Source organism: Apaloderma vittatum, unplaced genomic scaffold (assembly GCF_000703405.1).
Source record: "Apaloderma vittatum isolate BGI_N311 unplaced genomic scaffold, ASM70340v1 scaffold1403, whole genome shotgun sequence".
Taxonomy (NCBI): Eukaryota; Metazoa; Chordata; class Aves; order Trogoniformes; family Trogonidae; genus Apaloderma; species Apaloderma vittatum.
The window spans coordinates 25,372-53,111 of record NW_009709593.1 but is presented as its reverse complement, the minus strand read 5'-3'; the positions used below and the strand labels follow the sequence as shown (position 1 = coordinate 53,111).

The 27,740-nt window shown below is 39.7% G+C and overlaps 1 protein-coding gene across 1 annotated transcript; it reads left to right on the top strand.

The window, feature by feature from the left end:
• Positions 1-7,861: 7,861 nt before the first annotated feature.
• LOC104272079 (chromosome unknown open reading frame, human C9orf85) lies at positions 7,862-10,280 on the top strand (the record flags this gene model as incomplete). The annotated part of the gene is made up of 3 exons (XM_009866973.1): positions 7,862-7,968; positions 9,252-9,365; positions 10,115-10,280. Coding segments are annotated over 3 exons (387 nt in total), but the record flags the coding sequence as incomplete, so codon positions are not given.
• Between the last annotated feature and the right edge of the window lie 17,460 nt (positions 10,281-27,740).

Below are 27,740 nucleotides of genomic sequence, written 5' to 3'. Positions count from 1 at the left end.
TGCACGGCCGCTCCCTCTGTGGCCTTCTGCCAGGAGGTCTTGATGTGCTTCAGGATCGCAAACGAAGTCGTTTGGCGGCAGAAAGCCGAGAAGTCTCTTTTAATGGTGGAGGAACTTTTAGCCGAAAGGCTTACTGCAGTGTTAAGGGAGCGATCTGTAACAAGCCAATTCAGTCAGTTGTTACCCGGCCCCGTATCTCAGGCTGTTGCATAAGCCCTCGTTAAGACGAAGAATTCTTAAGAGGAACACTGAAACAAAGCATTAACTTTAGGGCAGTAAGTAAACCTTCCTTGCAAAGTTGCCATATGACTTCTTGAAAGGAGTTTGGTTTTCTCAGTTTGTGACTATGTGGTCTTCCTTTGGACATCTTGACCTTTTGAGAATTTGTTCTGAACAACTCCCCTCACCATCTGTATAAAGTTGCGCTGTGCATACTTTTGAGAGAGCATAAAAAAGACTTATGTTTGGATTTAAGGTTTTAAAAGAACCCTAAGGGGCTTTTCTAATTTGTTAGATAGAAAGGCGTTCTCAGCTGTATAATCAGTGCTTTTGCTACACATGTTATCATGGTTTGATATTTTCACACTTGTTACAAAGGGCCATAGTTGTCTTTATTTTTCCTTGCTCAGAAACAACAAAAAAAATGTTTTATAGTGTATTCCTAGAACGTGCTTTGTGCTTTTAGTTGTGGTAACATAATAGCAGTGAGGGAGAGGACGAAGACCAAGCAGTGTGCCTGAGCAATAGCAACACAAAAGTGAGATATTTTGTCTTAGAAGCTAAACTGAAAGAGATGAATAAAAAAACCCACAAGGTGAACATTCTAGAAGAGGCTTATTTGGTGCTATTTATTGTTTTTAGTGTCCCTTTAACTGAACCTGACTGGGTTGTCGAAAAGAACTGAGAGGAGGGAAGAAAAGTAGTAAGATAAAGCACTGGCACCAAAGAGGGAGGTCTGGGTGTTTTGTGGGTTGTTTTTTTGGGTCTTTTTTGGTTGGTTGCTTTTGGTGGGTTTTTTTGGTGTTGTAGGACTGGTTTTGCAAGTTGAGCAGGTTGCTTTGCTGGGGCTCTATGCAGAGCCCTTGTTATTTATTGTGTGAGTCACTGATAGTAGAGTATTTTCCTGTTTGGCCTCTACACACATACACAAAAATATCCTAGGGAGTTCAGAAAAGTCTGAATAGTGACATCAGTTTTTTAACTGAAGTAATCACGTTAATAGCCACATGGCTGTTTTTGTTCCCTTTTAAAGTATTTTATATCTTGTAGAGCTGACTACACACTACCATGCACTCAAATAAATATTTATTTTTTCAAAGCTCTTGAATGTAGCCAAGATTCATTGTGTGTATTAACAGTGATATGCGACTGTGTTTTTTTCCTTTCTGCTTCAAGTGAATGATTTCTCTCTGTACCTGCCAGTTCATGAAAATGGCTGAACACAGGGAAGAAGCTTCTTGAAGAAGGTTAGGTAGCATTTTCTAAATGGAAAGGATGCTTTCTTTTTTTGGCATACTGTCATGTACAAATTCTAGTACTAAAGGATGTACAGAGGTCTTTGTAATGATGAAAAGAAGTTACACTAGCAAAGATTAAGTGGTGATCAATGTCATAGTTTAAATACAGACTATGCTGAATGATGGCAGCTTTGCATCTCTGATTGGTGTAGTCCTGAATGATCAGATGTGCCACAGATGTTCAAGATGTGATAAGTGACAGGAAGAAATCGTAGCAATCTCATCACAAGGACTGATACAGGAGGGGGGGCTTTCTTCCTTTCTAGCAGTTACTAGCTTATTAGATCAGAAGAATGCTCAGAGCTGCTGAAAGAGGCTAGTTCTCCCGTAAATCACTGCTGAAGGTTTCTTTTCCTGTGGCATTTGGCTCATCTTTGACTATTGTTGTACACTGTTCAACGTAATACTATATTGAAAGGCTGCAGAATGCTACTTAGGTTAAAATTATTATCCTGCTGTGTTTGTGCACTGCATTAGCAGTGTTGATTATTAACTACAGTAGCTTCAGGTTGTGCTGTGGGTGGAGTCGAGGTACCTATTTGCAGCTTTATTTCCTCTTCTCTCAGTTAAGCAGTATCTGCAAAAAAGTGACCTAATGTAATCGTTTGACTCTTCCCTGGTGGCAGTCGTTATCCAGTTATTCCATGTTTTTTTGGAAAGGTTTTTGCTAACACTGACCTTGGCATCCATTTCCTAATCCTAAAAACAATAGATCTGGTTATTTGCAGAATATGCTTAAAGATCCATTTGTCTTTCCTCTAATCATTAGCTGTGCTACAGAGTCACACTAGGATAAGCTAGTTGAGGTGAAACGCCCTTGCAGCAAAGTACAGTGCCTCTCTGCTGTATTTGGGTACCTGTCTGCAGCAGTACTGGGAAGGCTTGCATCCTAGGGTCAAATGAAGAGGAAAGAGCCAGGGCAGGGTAAGACACATTATGTTGTTAGTTACTGAATCTTGGAATTTGTTTATGGGTACCACAGAATATTCCAGAACAGCTGTTTGCAGCACTGAGCTGAGTAATTTACATTATGTTATATGAATATACATTTTATGTAAAATATACTACATAAGTGAGCATGGATGTTGCAGTAGTTCTAGAGATGAAAGCAAATAGCTCTCAATGAGAACATGTAGCACTCCATTGTAGTAAGATGGCAAACCGCAAAGTGATACGTATTTACACCCAAATGACTGATCTGTTTCCCCATTTCTTTCCTTTCATTAAACACATACCAGATGATAAATCCACATTTCCTTAAATTTCAGAGATTATTAACGCTGAACCTCAGCTTTAGCATAATGTTGATGTCGTCTACTTCTTCAAATGGCTGTATGGATGAATAACTTGTTTTAGTGGAGACACTGGTCAAGACAGTAGGAAGGCAGTAGGAACAGAACTTACTGCTGAGTCAGTGATTGTGACTTGAAACTCACAGAGGGAGTTTAGATAAGCTGGTGGCTGACTGAAATAGTCAAATAACAGTACTAAAGTTGGTTAGTTTCTGTTCTTGCTGCTTGGTAGGCTAAAGTCTACTCTCTTGCCTCCCCTGTTATTCTGGGTTCAGAAGTGCATTCACACCTGGGTTATAGTCTTTCATGTAGGGAGAAGAGGAGCAAGCATAACATTTATTTTGAATTCTAACCTAGTTGGAAGATGGAGCACAAAGGCAGGGAGGAGTGGGGAGGGAGGGAGAGCGTATGCATCGGGGGAAAAGGACAGGAGTTGACTGTTGGTCCTTCCAAGTGCGTACATTCTCTTACTGGTTTTATGCATGTTTTCAGATCCATAGTCACTGATCTGAAAAAAGCCAAGCATCTTGATCTCCAAGATGGCCTTTAGGATTTGGGCGTAGAGAAAGATTTCATGTGTTTTAAAGTCCATAGCAATAAAACACCAAAGAGCCTAAAATACTAGCTACTTAGCCATGCATACTTAACCAGTATGGATATAAGGGAGAATTTGAGTTGTTGGTTAAAATATTAAATATACTTCTCTTTCTAAAGAAATGAGAAAATATCTGTGTAGAAAATGGAATTTAAAGTCAGAGTAAAACAATATATAAGCAAGTGAAGCTCTCTGAAGGACTTGATTTCAGCCTGTGAAATGTGTATGAGAACTGTGAAAAACTGGTCTCTTGTATCACATTTCTCTTTGTTACTATGCACTGATGTATTCTACCTGCAATGTAATCATGCTCTGGAGATCCTGTTGAGTTTTCTTCTTCTGAGAAGTGTAGTTATTGACAAATGCTGCATTCGACTTTGTTGATTAAAGCAGTATCACCTGTGCTTCTGACAAGGTAGTTTATGGATGATGTTGACATTACATTCATTTACAGCAGCATAGAACACTGATGTGTGCTCAGTAGCTGGAGTCTGCTTTCAGTAGAGTAAATTAAAATACCCATAGACTAACACATAATTAGAAATGTCCAAGCAGTGAGACTTCTTTGAAACCCCATTATTACATCCTACTTGTGAGAGCTTTAATGCTAGCTTAAACTAGGAATTATTTTGTGTGTCAAGTTAGTAGGTGTAGGTGCATGTCTTTTAATACATTCTAAACTGCTTTTGGCAGGTTGTTAAATGATTTAATGTTTGGTTATGTTGGCATACAGAGCATGCTATTTTGTTAATGCAGTTGACCTGATGGTATGTATATTATATACACATGGAATATTTTGCGACTACATATAGTTTATGTATGTCTGTATTGCGTAACTGTAATTTCTTTGAAAATATATATATATACTGTAAGCACTGGATGAGTTGCACTTGTCCTTGGGGGAGGTGTGGTAAGAGAGGAAACAGCTATTGCTAAAACAAGGAAATGAGTGTTAAAAATAGAGAAACTGCTGGGGCAGAAATGGAATCAAGGCTATCAGAGTAGTCCTCACACTAAGAAATCGTAAGCAAAAACAGAGAAACTGCTGGGGCAGAAATGGAATCAAGGCTATCAGAGTAGTCCTCACACTAAGAAATCATAAGCACTACAACCCCTTTGAGTGTAAGAGCTAACTACCTGGGTAGAGAAGTTGGAACTGAGTAATAAAGTTGACAGACCTTGCTCAGGCCTTTGGCTGGGTTGTTTTTTTGTACCCTTAAAGGAAAGCAAGCTATTAAATGGACAAAAGGAAGAAAATACGAATATATGAAAGTTTAAACAATGGACAAAATGTATTTAAAAGTTAGTACAAAAAGTGAGCAATGGAGGGATTTCTTTGATTTAACTAATAATCTTCTCGTTCTGTCTGGGAACTGAGATAGCAGGAAAGTTTCTCATCTAGTTTGTTAGGAGAGCTTCCTCTCACATATTCTTTTGTGATTTCTGAAATCTGAAAAAACCTCCAAATCTTTAATTAAGGAAAGATTTCTTTGCCTCCTCAAGTCTGCATTGCTTTTGAAAGTGATATACTTTCTTTGGTTAAAGGAAATGACTAGCCTCTTGGCCTTGCTGTGAGGTGGTATTTTTATGCAGATATTTGTACTGTGAGTAACATGAAAAGGTATCTTTGGAATTTGGGATGGCCTGCATTTTAGTTTGTCTGATAAAAACCAAAAATAATAAAGAATTTCATCACTGTATGATTGCTGTGTATTCTGGAGCCAGATAATAAGCATGTTGGGAGGGGGAAGAGCTTTATAAAGCTCCATTAACGATAATTATGCATATTCACTTGTTCCACAGCAAACATTTAACAGAATTTGTAATAGGCCACCTGTTTTACAAACTTTGGATTTCCTTCAGTTGAGAGGAGAAAGTAATTCCAATTTTGTTCTGCTGCCCTGTTTATGCCACGTGCAGTCCTGAGCATGGCCTCTTCCATTCCAAGTGCATTTACCCGTTGCTGAGCCTGTCCCAGCATCATTTAGTAACAGGGCTCCCAGCCCCCAGACATGATGTCAGGACATATTATTGGAAACAAGATGGTTTTCAGAAAGGAAGCTTACTGCCTTTGGAAAAACAACCAGATATCTTCGGCTTAAACTACTGTAGTCTTTTGACGTTTATTAGGTTCTGCCTTAGCAATAGCAAAAATAGTTGATCACAGTAAAATACAAATTACAGTGTTTGTGTCTTTCTCCTCCCTTGCATTACTAATTAATGCAAATCAGGAGAGGGCGAGGGAGAACTTGGGAAGTTCATGCTGATTTGCAGGTTATTAGAAGCTTGTTCAGGCTATAATACTTGGAGCCTTATTTTATGCTAGTCAAGAACAGAAAAGAGGACGTTTCTTCAAATTGCATCAATTTTGGAAGAATGAACACAGTCAGTGCTGACAGCAGTTTGAATTGCCATCCCTTTTTAACAGATATCTGCTGAGAACTTACGGATGTTTTTCTTCTTTCAGAAAGTTTCCACATTAGCCAAATGTTTATGTTTCTTGAAAAATTTAATTCATAATGCATGGCTGACATAAGAACCACAAATTTCTGTATTCACTGTTCAGTCATTCTGGAAAACCTCCTCCCTCCCTCCCTTCTTGCCTGGCTGCCTTCCTTCTATCCTTCTGTCCATCCATCTATCTTGCCTAGTCTATATTCCATCATATGAAAAAAAAGTTTTTTGTCTTTTAACCAAACCAGCCAAAAAGCACAACACCTTCAGTCAACTGTATCATGGAAAAACTTAAACGGAATGGTTCAAGTTTAGTAAAACCAAGTCCCATACTATGGTTTTACTTGTAAATAGCATTTCCTGTGCCCGGTATGTTTTTTTAGAATAGAATAAGATACTGTATTTTTAAAGCTAGGCTTGTTCCTTTGTTTAGTGTATGGAAGTAGAACTTTGTGGAGTAGTAAGAAATTCTTGTGGGTCATTGTGAGGAACTGCTAAATGAATGTCTCAAGCAGCCTGGAACCCAAACAGGCCGCAGCCACCTGCCTGCCACTTGTCATGTTGGTGCAGGCGTGACTCAGTCCCCTGCCCAGGATGTGCCTGGGGGCACATGATGCTTGGGGCTGTGGCTGCAGGAAGCCGGAAGAGGGCGAGGTAACCCCTCCTTAGTAGCCTCCACCATTCCCCAGCCTCGTTCGCGGTATGTAACGGGAACTTGACTATATAAAAGGCGTAAATCCCTTCGCCCACCACTAGAAGATGGCTGGGAGTGCCGTGGTGGTCGTCGCTGGATCCAAGGGTGGTGATCTTTCTTTTTCTATCGCGTTCTTTCTCTTCTGGTCTTAACAAAAGGCTATCTATGGCAAGGCCGGTTTCTTTCGCTTGCTAATAGCTTGATGCTGTGGACGATTGAAATACATCATTGTTAGCTCTTTGCTGATTGATAAATAAAACTGATGTTTGGATCTTTGGTGTGACTCACCTCAATCCTGGCCTGGGAATCGGTGAACCTGAGTCATTATCCTGAAAGCTCTGGACATGACATTCATAAACCCAGGAAATTACCCAGAAGCTACTATATGCATAGAATAACTATGCAGTTTATTTCTAAAAAAGAATACCATAATCTCTAATTCCAAGTAATGCAGAATCTGTTCTAATGAACTTTTGGGAATTCTGAGAAAGAGATACCATTTTGACCATTTTAATAGTGGCAATTTTTAAGTTGTCTTTAAAAAGGTATAACTGATTTTTTTGGCCATATGCATTTTTTTTAATTGTGAAGTTTTGTTTTTAAAATTGTGAATGAATATGTACAACAGTATGATAGATGAAGTTACTATTGGCATTTTTAGAGAAGAAATAAAAGTATGTTGAATGTACAAGTATATATTGCTTGTTACTTAAGGTAACACTGTTGTTTGGAACTAGTTGTGTCTCAGAATAACTTGTCTTGTGCAAATAATGGTGGCTATTTGATATTTTCTATTCCTGAGCAAACTAAACACAAAATTTTGCAAAAGATCTTAAGGTAAACTTTCCATTGTCTTGAAAGTATGCCATAGTTTAAATGGCCATTTTGAGGATTTTGTCTTGAACACTTCAGAGAAAAAATGTATTGCTTTTTTCCATAAAGGAGGTTTATGATGAAAGAGGTATGGAGTGATTTAACTGCAAATAATGTGTGGATTCTACTTCATTGTGATATGAGAAAATCTATAATAATCTGTTATCAACAGGCTAAAAACATAAATAGGTAGCACTATGTACAGTATCAAAATGATGATGATAATAATAATAAAGACTACCTCAATACTCCTTCAACTGAAGAACATTACTAGCAGTAAATGTATATTAAATGTTTATATTAATGTTGAACAAACATATTTCTAAATACTTTGTTAATTATGTGAAGGGTGGAAATACTTTGTAAGCAAGATTATAATCATAAAACTAGAAAATATTCAATGTATTCTTATTCTAATTTTTATTCTTTTATTCAGAAAATAAATGCTAAGCTTCATGATGGAGTATGTCAGCATTGCAAAGGTATCTTGGAGTGGCGAGTAAAATTCAGCAAGTACAAACTACTGTCAAAGCCTAAAAAATGGTGAGTTAAGGTACTTTGTGTTAATCACTGATGCTGTAATTTTACTGGAAAATATTCTAGTTTTGGAAAATCACAAGTAGTAGCTGCTGCTGTATGACTTTCTTAAAATTTGGAGTCAGCAATGACAGCATATGTGCAATGTTAATTTCCTAATTCAGCAGTCTTTTGTCTTGAAATTTTGAAAAGAAAACACAGTGGAAAAGCAACTGCTTCCCTCTTCACTTTTAAAATTCTTGAACTGTGGACCTCTAAGTTTCCCAAACTCTGTGTGTCCTGAACAAAAAGCCAAACCTGCACCAGTTGTAACGATTTTTAAGGCCTTGTTACAAGTTAATACTAGAGGAATCTTGCACATCTGATACTTTTTGTAGTTCACAAAGTCTAATAGAGAAATGAGGAGAGGAGGGCTTTAATCTTGTGTCACATCAAAAACTCATGAACACTTGCTCAGCATCACATGAGATCATGTGGTGGGTTGGGTTTTTTTGCTTCTTCTCTGCCTACCCTCAAAGGAAAAAGAGCAGGCCAAAAAAGCATGTAAATCAGAGAAGGGCATTGAGGGACACCTGCTTATAGCAGAATACATGGTGTTTTCCGTCATATTTTTGAAAAAGGGAATTGGGCTGCAGACCATTGTAGCTCTGCAGGTGGTGGTTTCTAGTCATGCCTGCATGTAGTACAATGGCTGAGTAGGCCACTGACCTAAAAGGACAAGAGTATGAGGATTTTCAATGGGTGAAGCTTTTAGGCAAAATAAAGACACTATAAACATTAAAAATGTGACTATGTGGAAAATAATGAATTACATGCTGCATTACATGGGATATAAACTTCCAGGTTCTATTTTCCAGAAATACAAGACTTGAGAAATGTCAATTCAGTGTTAAACCATAGCATTTTAGAAATTATGTAATCTATAGAATTTTATCATATCTGGAAAAAGGATAGTAAAAAACTTCTGTGTAATTAGGTTGGATTTGTTCAGAATACAGTTCTGTGCAGGCTTGCATTCATAAAAAAATGAAGTCCAATACTGGCTTTGTATGTTCTATTTCTTCTTCAGTTCTTGTTTTAATAATTCTTCCCTGAAAGAGTTAAAGGAGAGGGAAGACATGCAATAATTTTGATGGTGCTGCTTCTTAAAGCACCATGTTTTTCATATGAAACTGGCCTATAATATGTTGTTTCTCTTTTGAAGAACATGTCTATATTGTGTTTGAACACAAAAAGTTTATTAAGTGTCTACAGATATTTTTTGAATCATGTTTTCTTTCTCTTCACAGTGTGAAATGCCTTCAGAAGACTGTAAAAGATCCTTACCATATTATTTGTCGACCATGTGCTGGTAAATTAGACATTTGTGCTAAATGTGGAAAAGAAGAAGAAATAGTAATTCCGTAAGTAATTTGTAGATTATGTAAGTTTCAGTATTGCACCATTTCTTCCTCTTTTAATAAAGCTGGTTTGGAAACTGCCAAGAAGCTGTTGTACTTTATGCCATATTCTGAATAGTCTTGATGAGAATCAGCAGTCATTACCCTCGTTTTCTTCTACTGAAAGTAGGGTTGAAATGCCTACTGATATTGGTGAGGCTGGGCCAAAAGAAATCTTACTTAGATAAGACACTTTATTTATTATTACCAAAGGGTAAAATGCGTATCTTCCTTAAGAACAAAACACTGAAAAATTAATTTTGGTATAGTGTACCATAAAATATGCATAAGCCAATTTAGTGTTTGCATTTGTCTGTCATTTGATGATTCAGTTACTAGTGAACAGAAAAAGTAAATGAGGTTGATACTGAGCAGAATTACTGCAATGTATTTAGCAGGTTTCTGGGTTTTGTATTCTTTTATTGAGTTGTCTCTTTAGAGAGCATCTTGTGTTAATTTACTAGTTACTGACAAGCAGTTGCTTAATTAGTCAAAATGTTCATATATTTATTTTTTTTTCTTCACAGACTATTTTCCCTTTACTGTCTTTTCTATTCAAGGTGAAAGTAACTTCAGGTTATTGTGCATCTCTTCCTCCCCACCTCCTACCCCCATCCTTCGCCATAAGAATCTTCTACCCTCCATCCTATTCTACTTTAAAAGAAAAATAAATTCCCAGAGTTATGCTGATAATATTCTATTGGTTTCTGCAGGATTGATAAAGGACAGGAGGGAACTGAGAGTATGACTGCTGAAAATGGCCAAGAAAGCAGTGGATTGGAGGATGAGCTGAACTTCAGTTGTACAGACAGTAATGAAGATTCTGATTTGCTTGAAGAACAATTTAAAAGTATGAATATTGAAAGGACAGAGATGTAAAAGGTTGAGTTTATTTAATAGATTATATACAATCAAAAGTGGTAAACTGTTTTCATTAAAATGCTCCGAGAGGTTGATCTGACATCTAAGGTCATTGTATGTAAATGTTGGCACTGTATTATGACACTTTGGGGTTTTGTGTAAATAAATGGGTTTTTATATTAAGAACAGAATTTCTTGTGAAAAAGATACAGAAGTTGAATCTTTAAGCATAGCTATTTCTTGCATACAACTAAAAACTACCTGTTTCTCTGGAATACAACATCTTTGTGTAACTGTTCTAAAGTCAATATTAGGCAGTTGTTGTATTTCAACTTGGAAAGCTACATGGAAGTCTAGCATAGATTCAGAGTTTTGACATAAAAATGAAGAGCTAAACCAGCTGTCATAATTTACTGAAGGAAGAATTTGCAACTCGTGTCAAGGAGTTTCTGAAGAGGGTCAAAATATGAAGTAGTTATTACCCTTATGCCTATTGTTTCTTTTCTGTGCAAAAAAGAGGGCCTAAATGTCATCATCAGTACAGTTCATCAGCAGTTAATGCTTATTTATCATATATAAGTATGTATTACAAATTTATGACCTTGTTACTACCAGTGTTTTGAAAAGAAAAAAAATGAGGACTTTTTAATTCCTCATAGCAGGTCTCACACTTTCTTTTCTTTTGACTGCAGATCTAATGTAGTTTGTTCTGATATGAAAACACTTGTGCAGTGTAATTATGCCTGTATAATTATTGTCTTCCTGATTTTCAGTTCTTTCCAGGGTGTTGTTTCAATGTGAATTAAGCTCTACAAAGAACTTAAATGGATTTGCAGTAGCTATCTTTTGTGAGATTCAGGCTGGTTTGAGTTCTTCTGTATTGTCTGCTATCTCTATAAATAAAGCTGAAGAAGTACTTCCTAGTAATTAAATAATTTGACCTATGACAATATACTCTGCCCTGTGGCAACATACTATACTAGACCCTGGGGAGGGGGCAGGGAGGAGATGTTAGGTTTTGTTTGTTTTCCATGCCATCTATTTGCAGCTGAAGAATTTGATTCCTTAAGATTAATTTTTTTGTCCCATATAGATCTTTTGCATACATAGACTTTTGTTAGGTATTTTTGATAACTACTAGCAGTAAACTACTGAAAAGCATTCTACTGGTCTTCTCTGTTCCTGTGAGGCACGGTGACTTTTGTGGCTTTTCACTGAGACGACGTCTGTGTACTGGATTGGCTTATTATGTAGTTGTTTGCAGTCATAAAGGACTAGGACTGATGATCCCTCTCTTTTTTCCACCCACTCTATAAACACGTTGTTTGTAAGCTAAGCCACTAGTTTTGTGATTAAGCATACTGATTCTTTGAAGTAACTAATATACACCAAGAAATTATGCAGTTTAAAATTTGTAGAAGGGCAATAATTTGTCCTGGAAGAGTCAGGGAAGCTACAAAGCACCAAGAAGGGACCGGAACTCATTCTGAAAGTTATGTTGCATTGACAGATAAGTCCTCCCAGCAGGACAGCAGTGACATCTGATTTAATGTGACGTTGCGTGTTGTCATGCCAGTTAATATCAGTAAAGAGTGAGTGAACAAGGAATATCCTACCACATGCTGCAGATGACTGGGCTGGGTGGTAGATGGATGTTAATAAGTAATCTAGATCTAGCTTTAGAAAGAGTCTCTCTGAAGGGGAAATCAAGTCATCACAAGTGAACTTGGCTTTTGAAAGGGATACACTTATGGGAATGTTTTTCCACTTGGAAAAATTAAGTAATGGCCTATCTCTTTCCCCAAAGGTGAGAGGAAATCCTGAAACAATAGGAAAATGTGTCGTGGAACTGGCAGCAGCTGTATAATGAGAAAATAAAGGGAAGGGCTCTCAAAGTGGTGACACAACGTGTCATTACTGGCAAAGAGCAGTGTGATGCACATGAGGTGTGGCATCAAAACACAAATGGGCAAAGTCCTCAGCAGCTGGCATCTTTGTGTCACACTGCTAATGCTCTGTCCAGAGTTTTGGTAGGCAATCGATAACTACAGTTAATGTAACTTTGCTGTGAGTGAGCACAGCTGCTGCGGCACCTGGCTGGTTTTAGTCCAACTTCTCTGCTTTTGATTCTGGCAAATGTTCTGTCTTTGTTCATAACTGCAGTTAAAATACATACTGCTAGAAATGATTGCTGTAACTAAAACCATTTATGATGGTGGCTGTGAGTCAGCTTGTAAAATTGCTTGCTTGATGTTTGGGCACATTTGCTGTTACAGGAAAAGGAGTTTGCATTTTACTGTGGACACCTCTAACAGGTATAAGAACTATTTTGTTTAATTTTGACTGAAGTTAAGGCATATTTGGAATTACGGTAGGATATTTTTCAAAAGAAATCAGACATCATCAAAGATATTTCTGAGAAAATCTTCAGGGCAGTTGGATAATAGGAACATTCTTTAGAGTTTCTAATAGATTTTGAAAGATTTGTACCTCTTCTTTCACAAAGAGTAATGAGGTTTTGTTTTTAAACTTCAAAAGAGAGGAAATAATACTACATGCCGGCAGGATATTGAGATGCAGTTTAAGTGATCTACCTAGGTTGACTGATGGGGTTTAAGGAATTTAACTGACACTTGTGGGTCCTTACTGAATACATTAGTGAAGAAGAGAATGATGGATGTTGGTAGTTAGTCATCAGAAGAACGAAGGTGATGCAGTGGTACTGCTGATGTAGTTGGATTCCTGTTAACTGATTCTCCTTAGGAGTTACCAGTTCTCATTTAGAGTGACTCAACACTTACAGCAATTAATTAGATAATGGCATGCATAAGGCAGGCATGCAAGATGATGCTTATTTCACTAGGGGAAATGCTTGTCATAAGCTTGAGCTGTCGTCGTTGGTTTGTACAGCTTTCCAGAAAACCAGATTCCCATATATAAGTATTTCTTAGGCTAATGTGGATTCATGGTGGTATGAGTAGTGTCGAGCATAACACATGACACAGTGCTGCCTCCTAGCATAACTCTATGGCAATCTTCCCTGTTAAAGTTTGCAGGCAACTCTGAGACATCCTGTCATCAAACGTTTTAAACTATCAGGTGGTACAAAACACGTTGGCCAATGGTGTGCTTCTAGTTTTGCATGGGCTGGACTCTTCTATTCTTGGCTTAATCTGTATTACTCTTATGTTGTGGTTCAAGCCGACTGCCCAGGCCAGGAAACAAAAAAAAAACATGTGGTCTCCAGCTCATTTTTTCTCCCGACCTCCATTTCGACAAGTGATGCGAAGGTTGAAAATTGAACTAAAACAATTCAAGGGTTTGAGGTCAAGGATACAGAGGGTAATAATCTACCATTTAAGGTGACGAGTAAAGAACCAGAACAACTTGGGGAGAAAAACCTAGATTTAATTTATTTAACATTTACAAAGTAGGATAGTGAGAGGAATACATCAATAAATATGATCTGATCTTAAACACAATTCTTCCCCCCACACCATCTTCCCAGCTATCTCCTCCCACCAAGCAGTGCGAGGGGGTGGGGTGTGCAGTCCATCTGGCAATTACTCATGGTCCATGGCAGCTCCTGCTTGAGAAAGGGGGCTCCTTGCAGTCTCTCGTTCATGCTGCATGGTGTCCACCTCACAGGAAGCAATCCTCCTCCTCCTCAGGAGTCCATCAGGGCCATGCATCTCTTTGGGCATGTCCCCTGCTGATGCTCAGTCTCTCTCCCCTCTTGCATGGGGCTCTGCATGCACTGACACATCCTGGATGTCCTTTCTGCCGTCAGTCCCTTCAGCTGGCAGGCAGTCACCTTCCCTCCATCTCCGCCACCACTGGCTTCAGGAGAAGGTGCTGCTCCAGCAGCTTTCTCTCTTCTCTGCCTCTCTCTTTTCAGGATGAGGTTCCTTTGCTTTCACCTTCCCCTCCTCCAGCAGAAAAAACTCCCCAACATTAAAGACAAGACAGCTCAAAAATGAGACAAAAGCAAAAAGAGAAGGAGACCAATGGGGCACCTCTTAAATCAAAAAGAGAAAGAGAACAATGAGGTCACCTTTTAAGTACCTTGATTGCAGAGGGGCTGATTGGCCTGGCCCTGGCGAAAGGCAGGTCCAGCTCCTGCCTTGGGGTGGGCGAGGCTCTTGAAACTTCCCACGCATCTCTACCTCCGCTTTCCCAAAAACTCAGACTCAAACACATGACACTAAAGTACTAAAATAATACTAGCCTCTGAAGGTTTATAGAACTACTGGTTAATTAGGAAGAGTCTGGCTTGTTTTCTCCCTATAATAGACATGTACTTGGATGCTGAGATGCAAATCGTAGAATTAGCAAGGGAAATGGAGGAAAGTATAGCAGGTAATCAAATGTGAGCCAGTTTATAGCCCTCTAGTCCTTCAATTATATGTGTTTTCTTTGTTCAAGAGTTCTCACAAGTAAACAGCTGCTGGCAGAAAATGCAAAACTATCTCTGCTTATAGGAAGCATCAGGCTGACTTAGTTAATGAGGAAAGGTTTGTAAGTAGCGTGGAGAGACATTCTTGATAATCAGGTGTCTAGGGAGCTGGTCATGCATCCTGTCAGCATCTATCTCCATTCTTCTGCCTACCCTTATATCTAGAGGCTATTAAAAGGCAAAACTGATATGAAAAATAAGCGCTCTGCATATGTGCTCTCATCACTTACAGTGAGTGTGTAAAGTACAGTCTTAAACCTCAAAACAGTTGAAAGTACACTAGTATTTGAAGTGAGGTAGCTCTATCCAGGGAGTGTGTCCTGGTTTGAGCTAAACAGAACAAGTTCTGTTCAGTGATTTTTAATTCTCAGTTTAGTCTCTTCTTGAACGCTGCACTTTCTGAAGTTAGCAGCATGTTTTTGCAGACAGTGTCTGCTACTAGCAGTAATAACACCTGATGTTTATAGTTACTCCCTGGGATTGGTATGAATAAAGGCTCTTGCTTATACTTGCTCATGTAGTGACCAAGGTCACTGCTGGTTCTTGTGTGCCACACTGGTGGTGCTGGGAAGTAAAAGGGGTCACAAGGAAGTAAGAATTTGCACCTCCAGTGAATAACAGACAGGACAGGTGACCAGCAAGAGTTCTATTCCGTATACATCAAATTCAGTATAAAACTGAGGAATCATGAGGGTTTAGGCCTCTTTCTTTTCTTCTTCAATGGCCAGCATCCAAGGAGGATTCTGATCCTGAGGTCCTGAATCCAGCTCCTGTATCCAGCTCCCTTTTGCTGCTGAGACTGGGACTTCCTCAGTGCTGCCCACTCTGCATCAGTGAGGATTGCTATCAGGGAGGGAAGTCAGGTTTGCTATTGATTTTGTATACATTTGTATTTACTTCATTATTTTATTATTTCCTCATTATAAATAATATTGTTTTATTAAAGCTGCTTTAGTTTTCTTTTCTAATATATAAATCTCTGCCTCATTCCCTTTTTCTTACTAGTTGGAGAGGGAGAGTGGTTACAGACCATGTCAGTGTTCAGTGGTCAGCCCAGCCCAAATCCTCAACAGAGTGGTAACATGTTCTCACAGAAATCACCTGTAACAGACTAGAAATGAGCTACCTATTTTCCTACTGAAGTCAGTGAGAAAACAATTATTTGTAATAATAGGGATAGGACTCATAATTCAGACATCAGTAAGTTTGAATCTGAGGATCTGAAAACGGATGCTGAAGAGCACATACAACACATTAAGATTTAACCTGAATTTTAGATATGAGTACTTGCATTTGCCTTTGAGACAGCTTTAGAAACCCAAGTTAAAAGGATGTGGTGTAGCCTCTTAATTAGAAGTGTTATGAAAGCAGTACCAAGCATTTTAGTATTTTTCTTAAAACTGCAACACAGAAGACCATGTTTTTGTACAAAAAGAAATGTGTGGATTTTGCATGTTCCTGAATGGCAGCACTCATTTGATACCTCTCTTTTTAGGACAGTTTGCACTTCTGAGTCTCAAGTTCACTAGAGCTATGCTCCTCACATTTGGCTGTTTCCTAAGTCCTGTGTGAGCAGGTGTGGTATAATGTGTGGGAAAAAAATCTGCACACGTTATCCATAGTTTACACATTAGTATATGTAGCAGAAGTGAAACTTGAAGCATTTATTAAATCAATAATTTCAAGCTACACATGTAACGATTTTTTCTCATAGATCTTACTCATCTCTTGACTATTTTGTTCCTTTCAGGGTTATTTTCTGTATTTGTCCCACAGTGTGGTTCTGCACTGTGTAATCTGCTAGCTTGAATGAGAGCTGAAACAGCCCCTGACTGCCAGCAACAATAGATTACTCTGGGTTAGTCCCAGTAGCAGCAACAGAGTTGATGCCAGAACCATAAAAGAAACTGCTTGCTTGGAAGTGGTGATCTTTGTGAGATGTGCCTGAAATGAAGCCCTAGGTCTTGGGGAAAAGGATAAAAGAGCCCTACAATATTTTGTGTTATAGTAGAGAAATGCAAAATAACCCCAAATCTTCCTTTTCCAATGAAAAGTAAATCCCATAAAATCAGACTACTCCTTTTATCATCAGTGGATTTACTATTGCTAACAGGACAAAGATTTAAGAAGTCTTTCTCTGGGAATAGCTAATATACTCAAGGGATAATAACTCTTCAGTAGTGGCTCAGTCTTTCTTATAATAAGCTGGTGACAGAACCTCTCAGAATGGAATAAGCTCATACCTGCATTAGTTGGAGAAAAGACATAATATATTCTTTATGTTATAAAACCGTAATCCTACACCCTGAAAAGATCATAAGGAATCCAGAAAAAAAAATGTCTAGAAGGACTGCTGCTGTTATGCTAAAGTCTTCCTCTTTTAGGAAAGGATTAAGCCACCTCAAAAACTTTACAGTAACTGGAACTTCAGAGCTATTGTTTCTACTGTGTTTGAGCAGAAAGTTTTCTACTCCTTTCAGTTTTTGTACTAGCTTGAGTTGTATTTGGGTATAAGTAGTACTAACATTATGGTCTCTCTGCAACAAGAAAGAATTACATTTTAGATCCGTACGTCCAACATGTTTCTCCGTTCATGGACTCCTCTCTAACGTCTGTGGAGACCAAACAAAGGTGATGCCTGTCTACATCCCTTAGAAAAATCACATTAGAATCATAGAAACATCAAGGTTGGAAAGGACCTTAAGATCATTAATTCCAACCTACAGCCCTACACCACCGTAACACTAAACTGTCTACTGAAGTGCCACATCCAGCCATTTTTTAAACGTGTCCAGGGATGGTGACTCTACTACCTCCCTCGGCAACCCTTTCAGTGAAGAAGTTTTTCCTAACATCCAGTCTAAACTTCCCCTGGAGCAACTTGAACCCGTTCCCTCTTGTCCTATCCTATTCCTAATACAAGCCACGATGCCATTGGCCTTGGCCACCTGGGCACACTGCTGGCTCATGTTCAGCTGACTGTCCATCAACACCCCCAGGTCCCTCTCTGCCTGGCAGCTCTCCAGTCACTCCTCCCCAAGCCTGTAGTGCTGCTGGGGGTTGTTGTGGCCCAGGTGCAGGACCCGACATTTGGCCTCATTGAAACTCATACTATTGACCTTGGCCCAGTGATCCAGCCTGTCCAAATCTCTCTGTAGAGCCTCTCTACCTTTCAGGGAATCAGCACTTCCTCCTAGTTTTGTGTCATCTGCAAACTTACCAAGGGTGCACTCCATCCCCACATCCAGGTCATTGATAAAGATGTTAAACAGGAGTGGTCCCAGCACTGAGCCCTGGGGGACATCATATTAGCAGCTGACCAGCTGTGACAACAAAAAAGACTGTAGTGCTCACCTAGCACACTGCAGGAATGGATCCCTTTGGGCATTCTTGTCCCCTGCCACTCTGAGACTGTGGCATTCCGTACCTCTCTCCACTATAGAGGTTGGTATTAAGAATGTGCATTGTTCCCCACTGAGCATGGAAAATTAATCCAAATAATAAACCTACAACTTTACCTTAATTAGCCTAACAACAAGTTATTGTTTATTGCCCCCTAGCATATTAAATTAGATTTGCAAGCAGGCCCCAAGGAATTAAATACCTTGTTGCTGTTTGAGTGCTCTTAATTTTAGGTGAAAATGAAAGCCATTTATATGAAACTTTGAAAGGGACCATAAGTATTCTGTAATGTACTTGTTTTCCTTGGGTCTAAATGGAAATTACCTAAAAAGAATAGTTCAGAATAAGAATCCTATTGCTGGAACTGAAGCTAGACCTTCACAATGAAAAAATACTGAGTTATCACTTTAGCTTTTAATTTGACAGGCTTTTTACTTAGTTAGGATTTCATTTTATTTTGTTTTCATGTTAAAGCTGTGCTAACCATTAGTTACAATAATGAGCAATAGCTCTGTTCAGCACTTAGCTATGGCTTTAACAGCAAGACCACTGGGAATGCCATGCTCCCTCTCAAAACTAAGGGATACTACAAGGGAGCTTGATTTACTGATCTTGTATAAACTATATTGGTGGTTAAATATATCTTCCTTAACTGATTTACTGTCAAGATAGTACACTGGCCTTCATGTTTGACTTATTTGTACTCAGAGTTGTAAGGTTTTTGTGTATTTTTAATTACAGGAGTGTTTTGCTATTCCACCATAGAAAATACGGCAGAGTAGCCCCTAGTATGTGTGGCAGTTGCTGTTCCAGAGTTTACTGCACAAATAAGGGTAGATGCATGAAGTCACAGGAGCTACAAGTTCAGCAAGAGACTAGCAGAACCTAAAATTCTTGCATCTTACTACAGTGCCTTACTCATTTAATTTTGCTGCCCACCATGTGACTTCTACAGACAACATGCAAAAAAAGTTAATGGAACATTTATTCCACAGAAACTTTTATTTCCAAGAAAACAGTGCTGAAAAAAACCCTGTAAGTTCAAAAATCGGCACACTTCCTTGCCAGTCACCCATCGCGAATGGCTGGGCAAACATGCAAGCCTTTGTAGTGCTGATTTTACTGACATCCTCTTGTTTCTCCCTCAGTCAAGCTCCGCTGCAACACCAGGTGTCACTATAGCAAAGTTAAAAGGCTGGCTCGGAAGGTACCTTCAGGCTGCCTGGAGATCGTGGCTTAAAAAACCATCACCGATCTCAGATCTCCAGGCTGGGTATCTCGAAAGTGCTTTGCTTTCATAGCCCAGAAGTGACTGCTTTTATCTCGCGGTGGTGCCACTGCCCCGGATCTGTGCAGCCACCTGCAAGCTAGATGATCCTCTAGCAAGCTGCTCAGGACAGGAGGCTGGGATCAAGGGCAGACACCTGACCTGGGAATCCTGCTTTTAATTTGGAGTTTGCTTTCAGAGAAAGCTTAAAAGGTAGTGCTTCCCAGCCTCGTCTTCATACCTGCAGCTGCAATACCACAAGTAGACAAAAAGTGAATTTTCAAAAGTCTGTGCTAAAGCGCTTATTCAGTATTCTGGCTCCCTGTCATGTGAATTAAAAAATAAAAACAAACAAACAAAAAAAACCCCAAAAACCAATGCTGCACAAAACATCTGTTGATCACACCAAAGAAACGATTACATGTTGACATATTAAGCTCAGATTTTGAAATTCTTCAGAAGTCTTGGAAAACTGCTGTAGAGTGAAAGAAGCCTCAAAGTGAAAAATATTGCCACCAAAAGACTTTTGACCCAGAACACTTTTTTCAGCAGCAGCTTCTCAGCAGTACCTCTGAGCTGCTAGTTGACAGAACCTCAAAGTGGGGCCAAGAAAATTTTTTCCCTTCTCTTCAGTTAGCTGGGAACAAGAGCAGATGAGAAAGAGTTAGTGTAGCTGTGATCTCCCAGCTTTGGCTAACAGCCAGATGATAAGCAATTTTATTCTCAGAAAAAAATATATCTAAATCTATATTTAAAAATTAATTAATGTTTCTTCTTTACCTAGGTATTTGGAGACTTTGGAAAAAATATCTGTGAGGGGTGGATGTTTAGGATTGCGTATTTGGAACTGAAGTGTGACATTCAAGTTTGTAGAGAGAATGCAGTTTGCCTTTTCCTCTTTTGGAGGTTGCTGGATCACTTCACAGATGTGTGTGTTCTGGGGAAGTTCAAATATGAGAGTTGTCATGAGCAGGACAATTGCAATCATAAGCACTTGAGACTAGAAATCTGGAAACTACTTATTGCCCACTCGTGAAAACAGAGCTCCTTTTTTATTCCTTTCACAACTAATTTTATACTCTGCTTGGTGACCTCTGGCAGTTAGCCATATGCAAAAGAGCCTTCAAATCCACACCAGCATGTTGTTTTATTTAGTACTAAAGGTCTGTATAGTAATTCGTAGAGCAGCACTGCATAAGGTTTTTGCTCTGGAAATGCTGAAGGGTTTTCTGAGAATTATGTAATTGTTTATTTATCTTGGGTCAAGTCCAGACTCTATGAAAATCAAAGGGAGTTTTGCTACTAAATCTAACATTCTCTGGAACTGACATTTTTAAATTTGTACTGTGCTAATGGTAATTTTGACTCTGAAGCCTTATGCAGTTGTAGACACTTAGAACAAAATTGTTACTACTGACAAGACCTCATGAGTGCCTGGAGCTTCACTGTAATGCGATAATTCAGAAGCATATTTGCTCACAAATGTAACAACATTTTTTATCCAAACTGATCACACAGAAACTAATTTGAAAAGTTATTATATCAGTATGTATTTGTGTGGAAAGGCTACTGTCCTAGAGGAGATCTCAACTCTCAGCTGAGGTAGATTTTTGGTTAAAAATCTTTTCAGCCCAGAAAGCTGACATAACTCTTGTTCATCCCTGAAGTGAATCTCTGATCCAAATCTTGAGAGAGTTGAGATGGAGGATCCAACTTCCAGTGGTGTTAAGGCTTATGGGTAAAGAGTTGGGTAAGATGACTACCAATCAGGCTTCTATTATTCTAGCCCTTTCTCAGGGAGTGGCAGCACCAAAGATTTTTAACAGGGAGGATATCCCTCCTATTGCTGACCTGACTTCCCCACACCCCCATGTGCTGTCCAACAGTCACAATCTACACAATTTCACATCATCACGACAGGTCCCCTGTTACGGCACTCTCAATGAACAGAGGCTTGCACGTTTTACGCTTGTGAGGGTATTTTGTGCACTGAAAACAAAATAGGTGGAATTTAACAGCATCAGTTAAATCCTCCCTAAATTTCCCAATAATTCTTTGTTGTGATCTTAAATGGTTTCTATGGTAACCGCAGAACAGTGTTTCTGTATTTGTAACATCACACTGGGGGTGGGCATCAGTGCTCTGCTCTGTGGAAAGGTATTTGCAGGTGAACTATTACAGGTGAAGTCTAAGACTTAAATGATACACTTTTTATTGTTTGACTTTGCAGGGGAGATAGAGCAGGCAAAAAATTAATATTTGTTCACAATTTAGCTCATGAATTACTCGTCTTGACTGCAGTAAATGTGGTGACTGGATTAGCTAAATCAGCAATGTTCAGCTGTCAAGAAGTCTTCCTTTACATAATGGAAATTGTAAGTATCAAAATAAAATGTCTGGTCACTATAATAAATGATGATGTCACTAGGTTTGTACAATGAATTATGATGCAAGTATTTATAGTTAAAGACCAATTCAAAAAGCATGAAATAAAAATGCACATGAAAATGACAACTTTCAAAATGCAGTTCTGATTTAGTGCTAGGATCAAATGTACATCAAATGTACAAATAATGTTATAAATATTAAAAGGTTATAAAATTGGTATTTGTTATCACAGAAAAATTCTAGTGGTGTCATCAGATATTCTAGGTAGGTATATTCTTAGTGCTTTTTAAAACAGTGTGGCAGATGCATCCCCCTAGTTTGGGATGCCTCCCCTCACAGCGCTTGCCAGGAAGATTTCAGAGAAACTGCTGGAAGTTTCTGGCTAGTTTGGGTCTAGCCCATCAGCCTAGGTGTACACCCAAGAAGTTGGCTGGTAGCCAATGGGAGACTGAGATGGCTTTGATTGACCACAGCTCAGATTCGACTGAGCTTTAAAACGGGGTCCTGTGAGGGGTGCGTTGGAGCATGTCCCTTCAGAGCAGCAGGTCCTGCAGTCGGGGCTCAGCCTCGGCTTTGGTTTGGGACTCTGGCCAAGGTGACTCCTCTAGGTTGAAAGCCCTCATCTTTGTACGGGTGAGTGTATAATATGATCCAGATTGTTATTCTTTGTTAAGGGTTGGGTGTAGTGCAGTAGCTGCTCATCTCAACACATACCGGAACTTGTAAACTTGGGAGGAGCTTTTATTTCTTAAATAAATCCAATCCTTTTGTAGTAGTCCACTTAGCTGATGTCAGAACCATCTGTTTTTCTAAAGGTACACTGTGGATTAGCATCCCAGTCTAATTAAGCATGTGGATTTGACTGAGAATGGGAGCACTCCTCACAAACAGCTAATGTAGTGGATATGTCTCTATTAAATGTTAAAAGCAGATATTTTCAAGGAAGAATTCGATTTGATCCATGGCGCTTCTTGTGTTGAAAGTGGCACTGCAGTAAAGGACACAGGCCATCATACAAGTAAATTGTATATGGAACAATATATTGTTACCCATCGCGTATGAAGATGGAGCAAGCTGTGTGTTGTAAAGTGATTTGTATGTAACACAGAAAAATAATTTCTCTCTGCAAGCTTTTATTGAGTTATGTAAAATTACATGTAACAGGAGGACTTCTGGTAATCAAATACCAGACATTTGCATTGGTCATTTGCTGAATTACTACCTAATAAAAGATAACGTATCTCTCTACAGACCTGGCCCTGCATTATTTTGTGCAGCCTGGTCCTGTCAATCACCAATGTGATATTGCTTTACGTTGCTCACCAAACATAGCCAACCACATAGGAAACAGTGAAAGTTGCTTGTTTCTTTACAGAGCAAGATGACAATGCTATTTAGTAATAAATACCATATATGTAATTGCAAGGTACTCAAATTGCTGATGATGCAACTACAATGTGAGGTTATTGCTGCTTGCAGGAGTTGCTCGAAACTTTTAGTGAAGATTGAGTTTTTAGATGGATATTTCTCAGTTAATTAAGCAGCTGTTGAAGAACTGGAGTTAAAGAATTTCCAAAGTTCAAGCGGAATAATGATGGAAGAAAAATCCTCTCCCACAACTGCCAGCTCTTTTTCTTCCTAATTAGGAGTGAGTTTCAATGAGATTTGAGTAAGTGGATGAGAATAGAGAAAGTCCTTCTTATGGCTAGTAGAGAGAAATTAATAAACAGAAATACTGTTTTCATTAATATTCTCTTAATCATAACTTTTCAGACACTAACTTCCTTCCTGGCATTTTTTTTCCTGATACAGAAGACAGCTATAAGAGCAAACACATCAATATAGAAGGCTAGAAAATGTTCCATGCACTACAACCAAACTGCTTTAAAAGCCCAAATAGTGCAATAAAATCCTTGGCTTGGTCAGTTCTTTTTTTTTTTTTTTGCTCCTGCTATCAGTTCCTCTCTTTTACAATTGTTGTTTGCAGAGTGTAGGAACACTGATTAATGCCTGTGGTGTTTGGTGTCTAACACAGGCCTATTCCTTTGAACAGTTTTGCTCAAGTAAAATTCCTGCCAACCCAGGACACAATACCGTTTCAGTAGGGAAGACCAGTTTCAAGAAAACAAATTACATGTTCCATTCCTGTTTCTGACTTAGAGGTAAGTAACCATGGTGACTGCAAAAGCTTGACTTCTTCACAGACTCTGAGATTGTCATCTCTCACAGCTTTACGCCCTCCTTCACCCCCAGAAGAATTACTTGGCAAAATAACTCCACTGCTCTGTAATGTGATGTTAATAGCAAAACTTCTTATAATTCATCCTCACTTCAAACTGCAGTCATTGTATCATGCAGCAGATTATCTCTAACCTCATATCTATGTGGCAGTTCTGATGGTAAACTGGAAAAACAGATGAACAAACAAGTCCAAAGGTTATTCTCCACATGCAAGATACAACTTTCGAAAGCATCCATGTGACTGTGAAGCCTGGGGTGTGCTGGCTTCTTGACACATGAAGATCCCCTGGTACACCCATCTGGGCTGCCCAGCTCACTTCTGAAGTATGGGTTCAGCTGGTGCTCAAAACGTTTGTACCTGACCTGAGAAATATTTCCAGGATTACCAGTGTGCTGGGAGGACCAGGCTGGGAAGGCCAGAAGTGAGGTGATGCCCAGAGAGAGGCAAGACAGCAGCAAAAGGGGCCCCTCATCCCCCAGCCCAGTCAAGACGTAGAGCTGCCACCACAAAAAACCACCCCCAGTAGCGTCTTCCCAGCAAGGGGCACCATCTCACTTCATCCGGAGATGCATACTGGGTTTTATTGTGTCAGTGAGAAATTATGCCTAACAGTGACAATCCCACTGAAGTAATTTTTCTGTGCCTCTGATTTTACAGAATGTTCATCAGTGTGGATTGTGCATGTTCACAAAAAATCATAGGCTGATCTCCACACCCTTTGCCCCATTATAAAAGTATAGGGTGGTATATGTCATCTATAGATGACCTTGCCATTAATACATGTGTTTATAAGTAAAGGTGTCACAGGTCACTTCAGGTGCATCCTCCACTCTTGTGCAGTCTCTCTTCTCCTTGGCTTGGGCTTCTCCACATACCATGGCATCTTCGACGTTCTCACCACTTGATCTCTTCAGCTGGCAGGCAATCATCTCCTGCCATCTCACTCACTACAGGACTCCAGGGAAGCACTCTGTTCCAGTGCCTTCCTCCCTCTCTTTCCTCACTGATTGAGTTCCTTTGCTTTCCTCTCACGTCTCCCTCCGCCAAACAGAAAAACTCCCCAACACACATACAGGACACAAAGACAGAGAGAAAAAAAAAAAAAAAAAAAAAAAAGGAGGAAATGGCCAGATATGTCTCCTCTTTTAAATACATTGATTGCCGAGATGTTGATTGGTCTAGCCTTGGCCAGAGGCAGGTCTGACTTTTACCTGGGGCTGGGGGAGGCTCTGGAAGTCTTGCAAGGAGCCATCTCCCACAGCTCCCCCATTACCAAAACCCTCAGCAGACTTAAACCTGTGATAATAAATTATAAGAATAAACTGTGAAAGTGTTTATTACAGACAGATAATCATTGCTACCTATCGATGGAAGAGACTTGCTGCCTTGAACCTAAAAGTTATTAACTGCCAGAGCCCTTAGCACCTCTTCCAAAAACAGCCTGCTTTTGAACTGCCTGAATACAGAATAGATTTGTGCATATCCAGAAAATGCAAATCTATTTGGAACATTGGTAACTTCCTCAGGAGAATATTTAGTTACATCCGTGTGGGAACTATTTATTTAAATCTGACCAACCAATCTCAGCTTTTATTCAGTCATAATTGACATGCAGACACACAGTGCTGGTCAAACAAAACATCTTTATGTTCACTGTGCTTCTAGGTTTGTTTATTATGTTTGCAGTTGTAACCATCTGTCCTTCCGACCATTAAACAAATAAGAGGAGGACCTGGTTATATGCCTTTGGCCCTTGAACAAACTGGAAGGATAAAACAGATGGAAAGCCCATTGTACACCTGCAGCCATAGGACTATGCCTCTGAGAGCAGCAACATATAACACTCAGAACAGCCTCTGAATGCATGATCTAACAGTATGTCCTTTCACACTTACACGACTTACCTGCTTTCTTCTAGCCTCTTCATCATCATGGCTAGGCTTTGCAAATGAAGATATGGGAAGGGCTCTACCCACACTTGCTACAAGCGCGCTGATGGCTAAAAAGGCCGATGGGGGATAGGCACGTCCGGTTGCAAAAGGCACAGCGGGAAGTCTCCTTAGGTGGTATTGGCGAGGCACAGTTCTTTCTGTGTTGTCTTTTCTCCTTGAGACTAATTCTACGTGCGTTCTCAAAGGAGGCAGCAGCGTTATGGATGGTGTGTCTCGACGTCTCCCAATTGGAGGCCAGAGTGGACCACTGATGGTAGCCAATATGGCCAAAACTGAGGTATTGTTTCAGAGAGTCCTTATATCTCCTCTTTGGGGCTCCTCTGTTGTGGCAGCCGGTGGCGAGTTCACCATAGAGCACAACTTTAGGGAGGCGGTGATCCTCCATCCTGGAGACGTGCCCTGCCCAGCGCAGCTGCATCCTCAGCAGCATGGCCTCAATACTGGTGACCCCTGCCCGTTAGAGGACATTAACATTAGTCACGTAGTTAGTCCAGTGGATGTTCAGGATTGTACGGAAGCAGCGCTGATGGAAGCGTTCGAGGAGTTGCAGGTGGTGGCAGTAGATGACTCGTGATTCAGACCCATATAGAAGAGTAGACAGTACAATGGCTCTGTAGACACTAATCTTTGTACTTCAGGTATTTATTGCACCAGACTCTTTTATGGAGTTTTCCAAAAGCTTTGTGTGCCTTTGCTAACCTGTTGTCTATCTCTTTGTCAATCTTACCTTCCAAGGAAATGATACTTCCTAGATAGTTGAACTGCTGGACTGACTTAAGCTCTGATTTGCCTCTGGTGATGTGGGGATGATGGGAGACTTCCTGAGGCGCAGCTTGGTAAAGAACTTCTGTCTTCTTCAAGCTGACTTCTAGCCCAAAAAGCTCAGCAGCTTCTGCAAAGCAGGATGTTAAGCGCTTCTGAGCTGCTTCTGTGTGAGCAACGAGGGCACCATCATCAGCAAAAAGCATCTGGCAGACAAGGTGATTTAGGGCCTTAGTGTGGGCCTTCAGTCACCTTAGGTTGAATAGGTTACCATCGGTATGATAATGGATGTAAATGCCGTTAGTACTTTGGTAAACAACAAGCTTAGAAAAAAATAGTGAAATATTTTTTCTTCCAGCACATAGAAGTCATTTATTTAATAACATTTTAAGAAAACGTGTACTACCTACAAATAAAGGCTAACGTGAATAAATACACCATGCACATAGGCTTGTGTTAAACTACCACTGTTACTTTACAATACACAAATCTATTTCTTGACTACTGGGCATGCAGCAATGAAAGCTCCCCTACTCTGCTCTTTACCGTAGCCTCTTAAGCACTGACAGTATATGGTATAAATAATCATGGAGACTGAGGCCAAAAAAAGGCCAGAAAAACCCTTCCTACCCTACACTCTCTTTCCTTTAGGGAATAATACAGTCTGTTAAGACCATAGGTTTTCAAAGGCTCTGTATCCTGATAACACGTTTTGGAAGCATTCAGATCTTTGTTACTGTTGCCTTGTGATATTTTATCCTGAGGGTTTCAGACTTGCTGAAGGCAGGTGTTCGCTTATCTGTTGTGCAGACCCTGAGAACAGAGGAAAACAGGGCCTACACAGTGAGAACCAGCTGAAGGAGGGAGTCTTGTGATGCCAGGATGGCCCTGTTTTGGCTAAGGGGCAGGGCCGCGCAGAGTGTGAACATCATCCTACAAACAGATAAGCTGCTTCAAAACAAAATCCTGACGGCCACAGGGCCCAGAGTGAAAATTTTTACCTTAATAT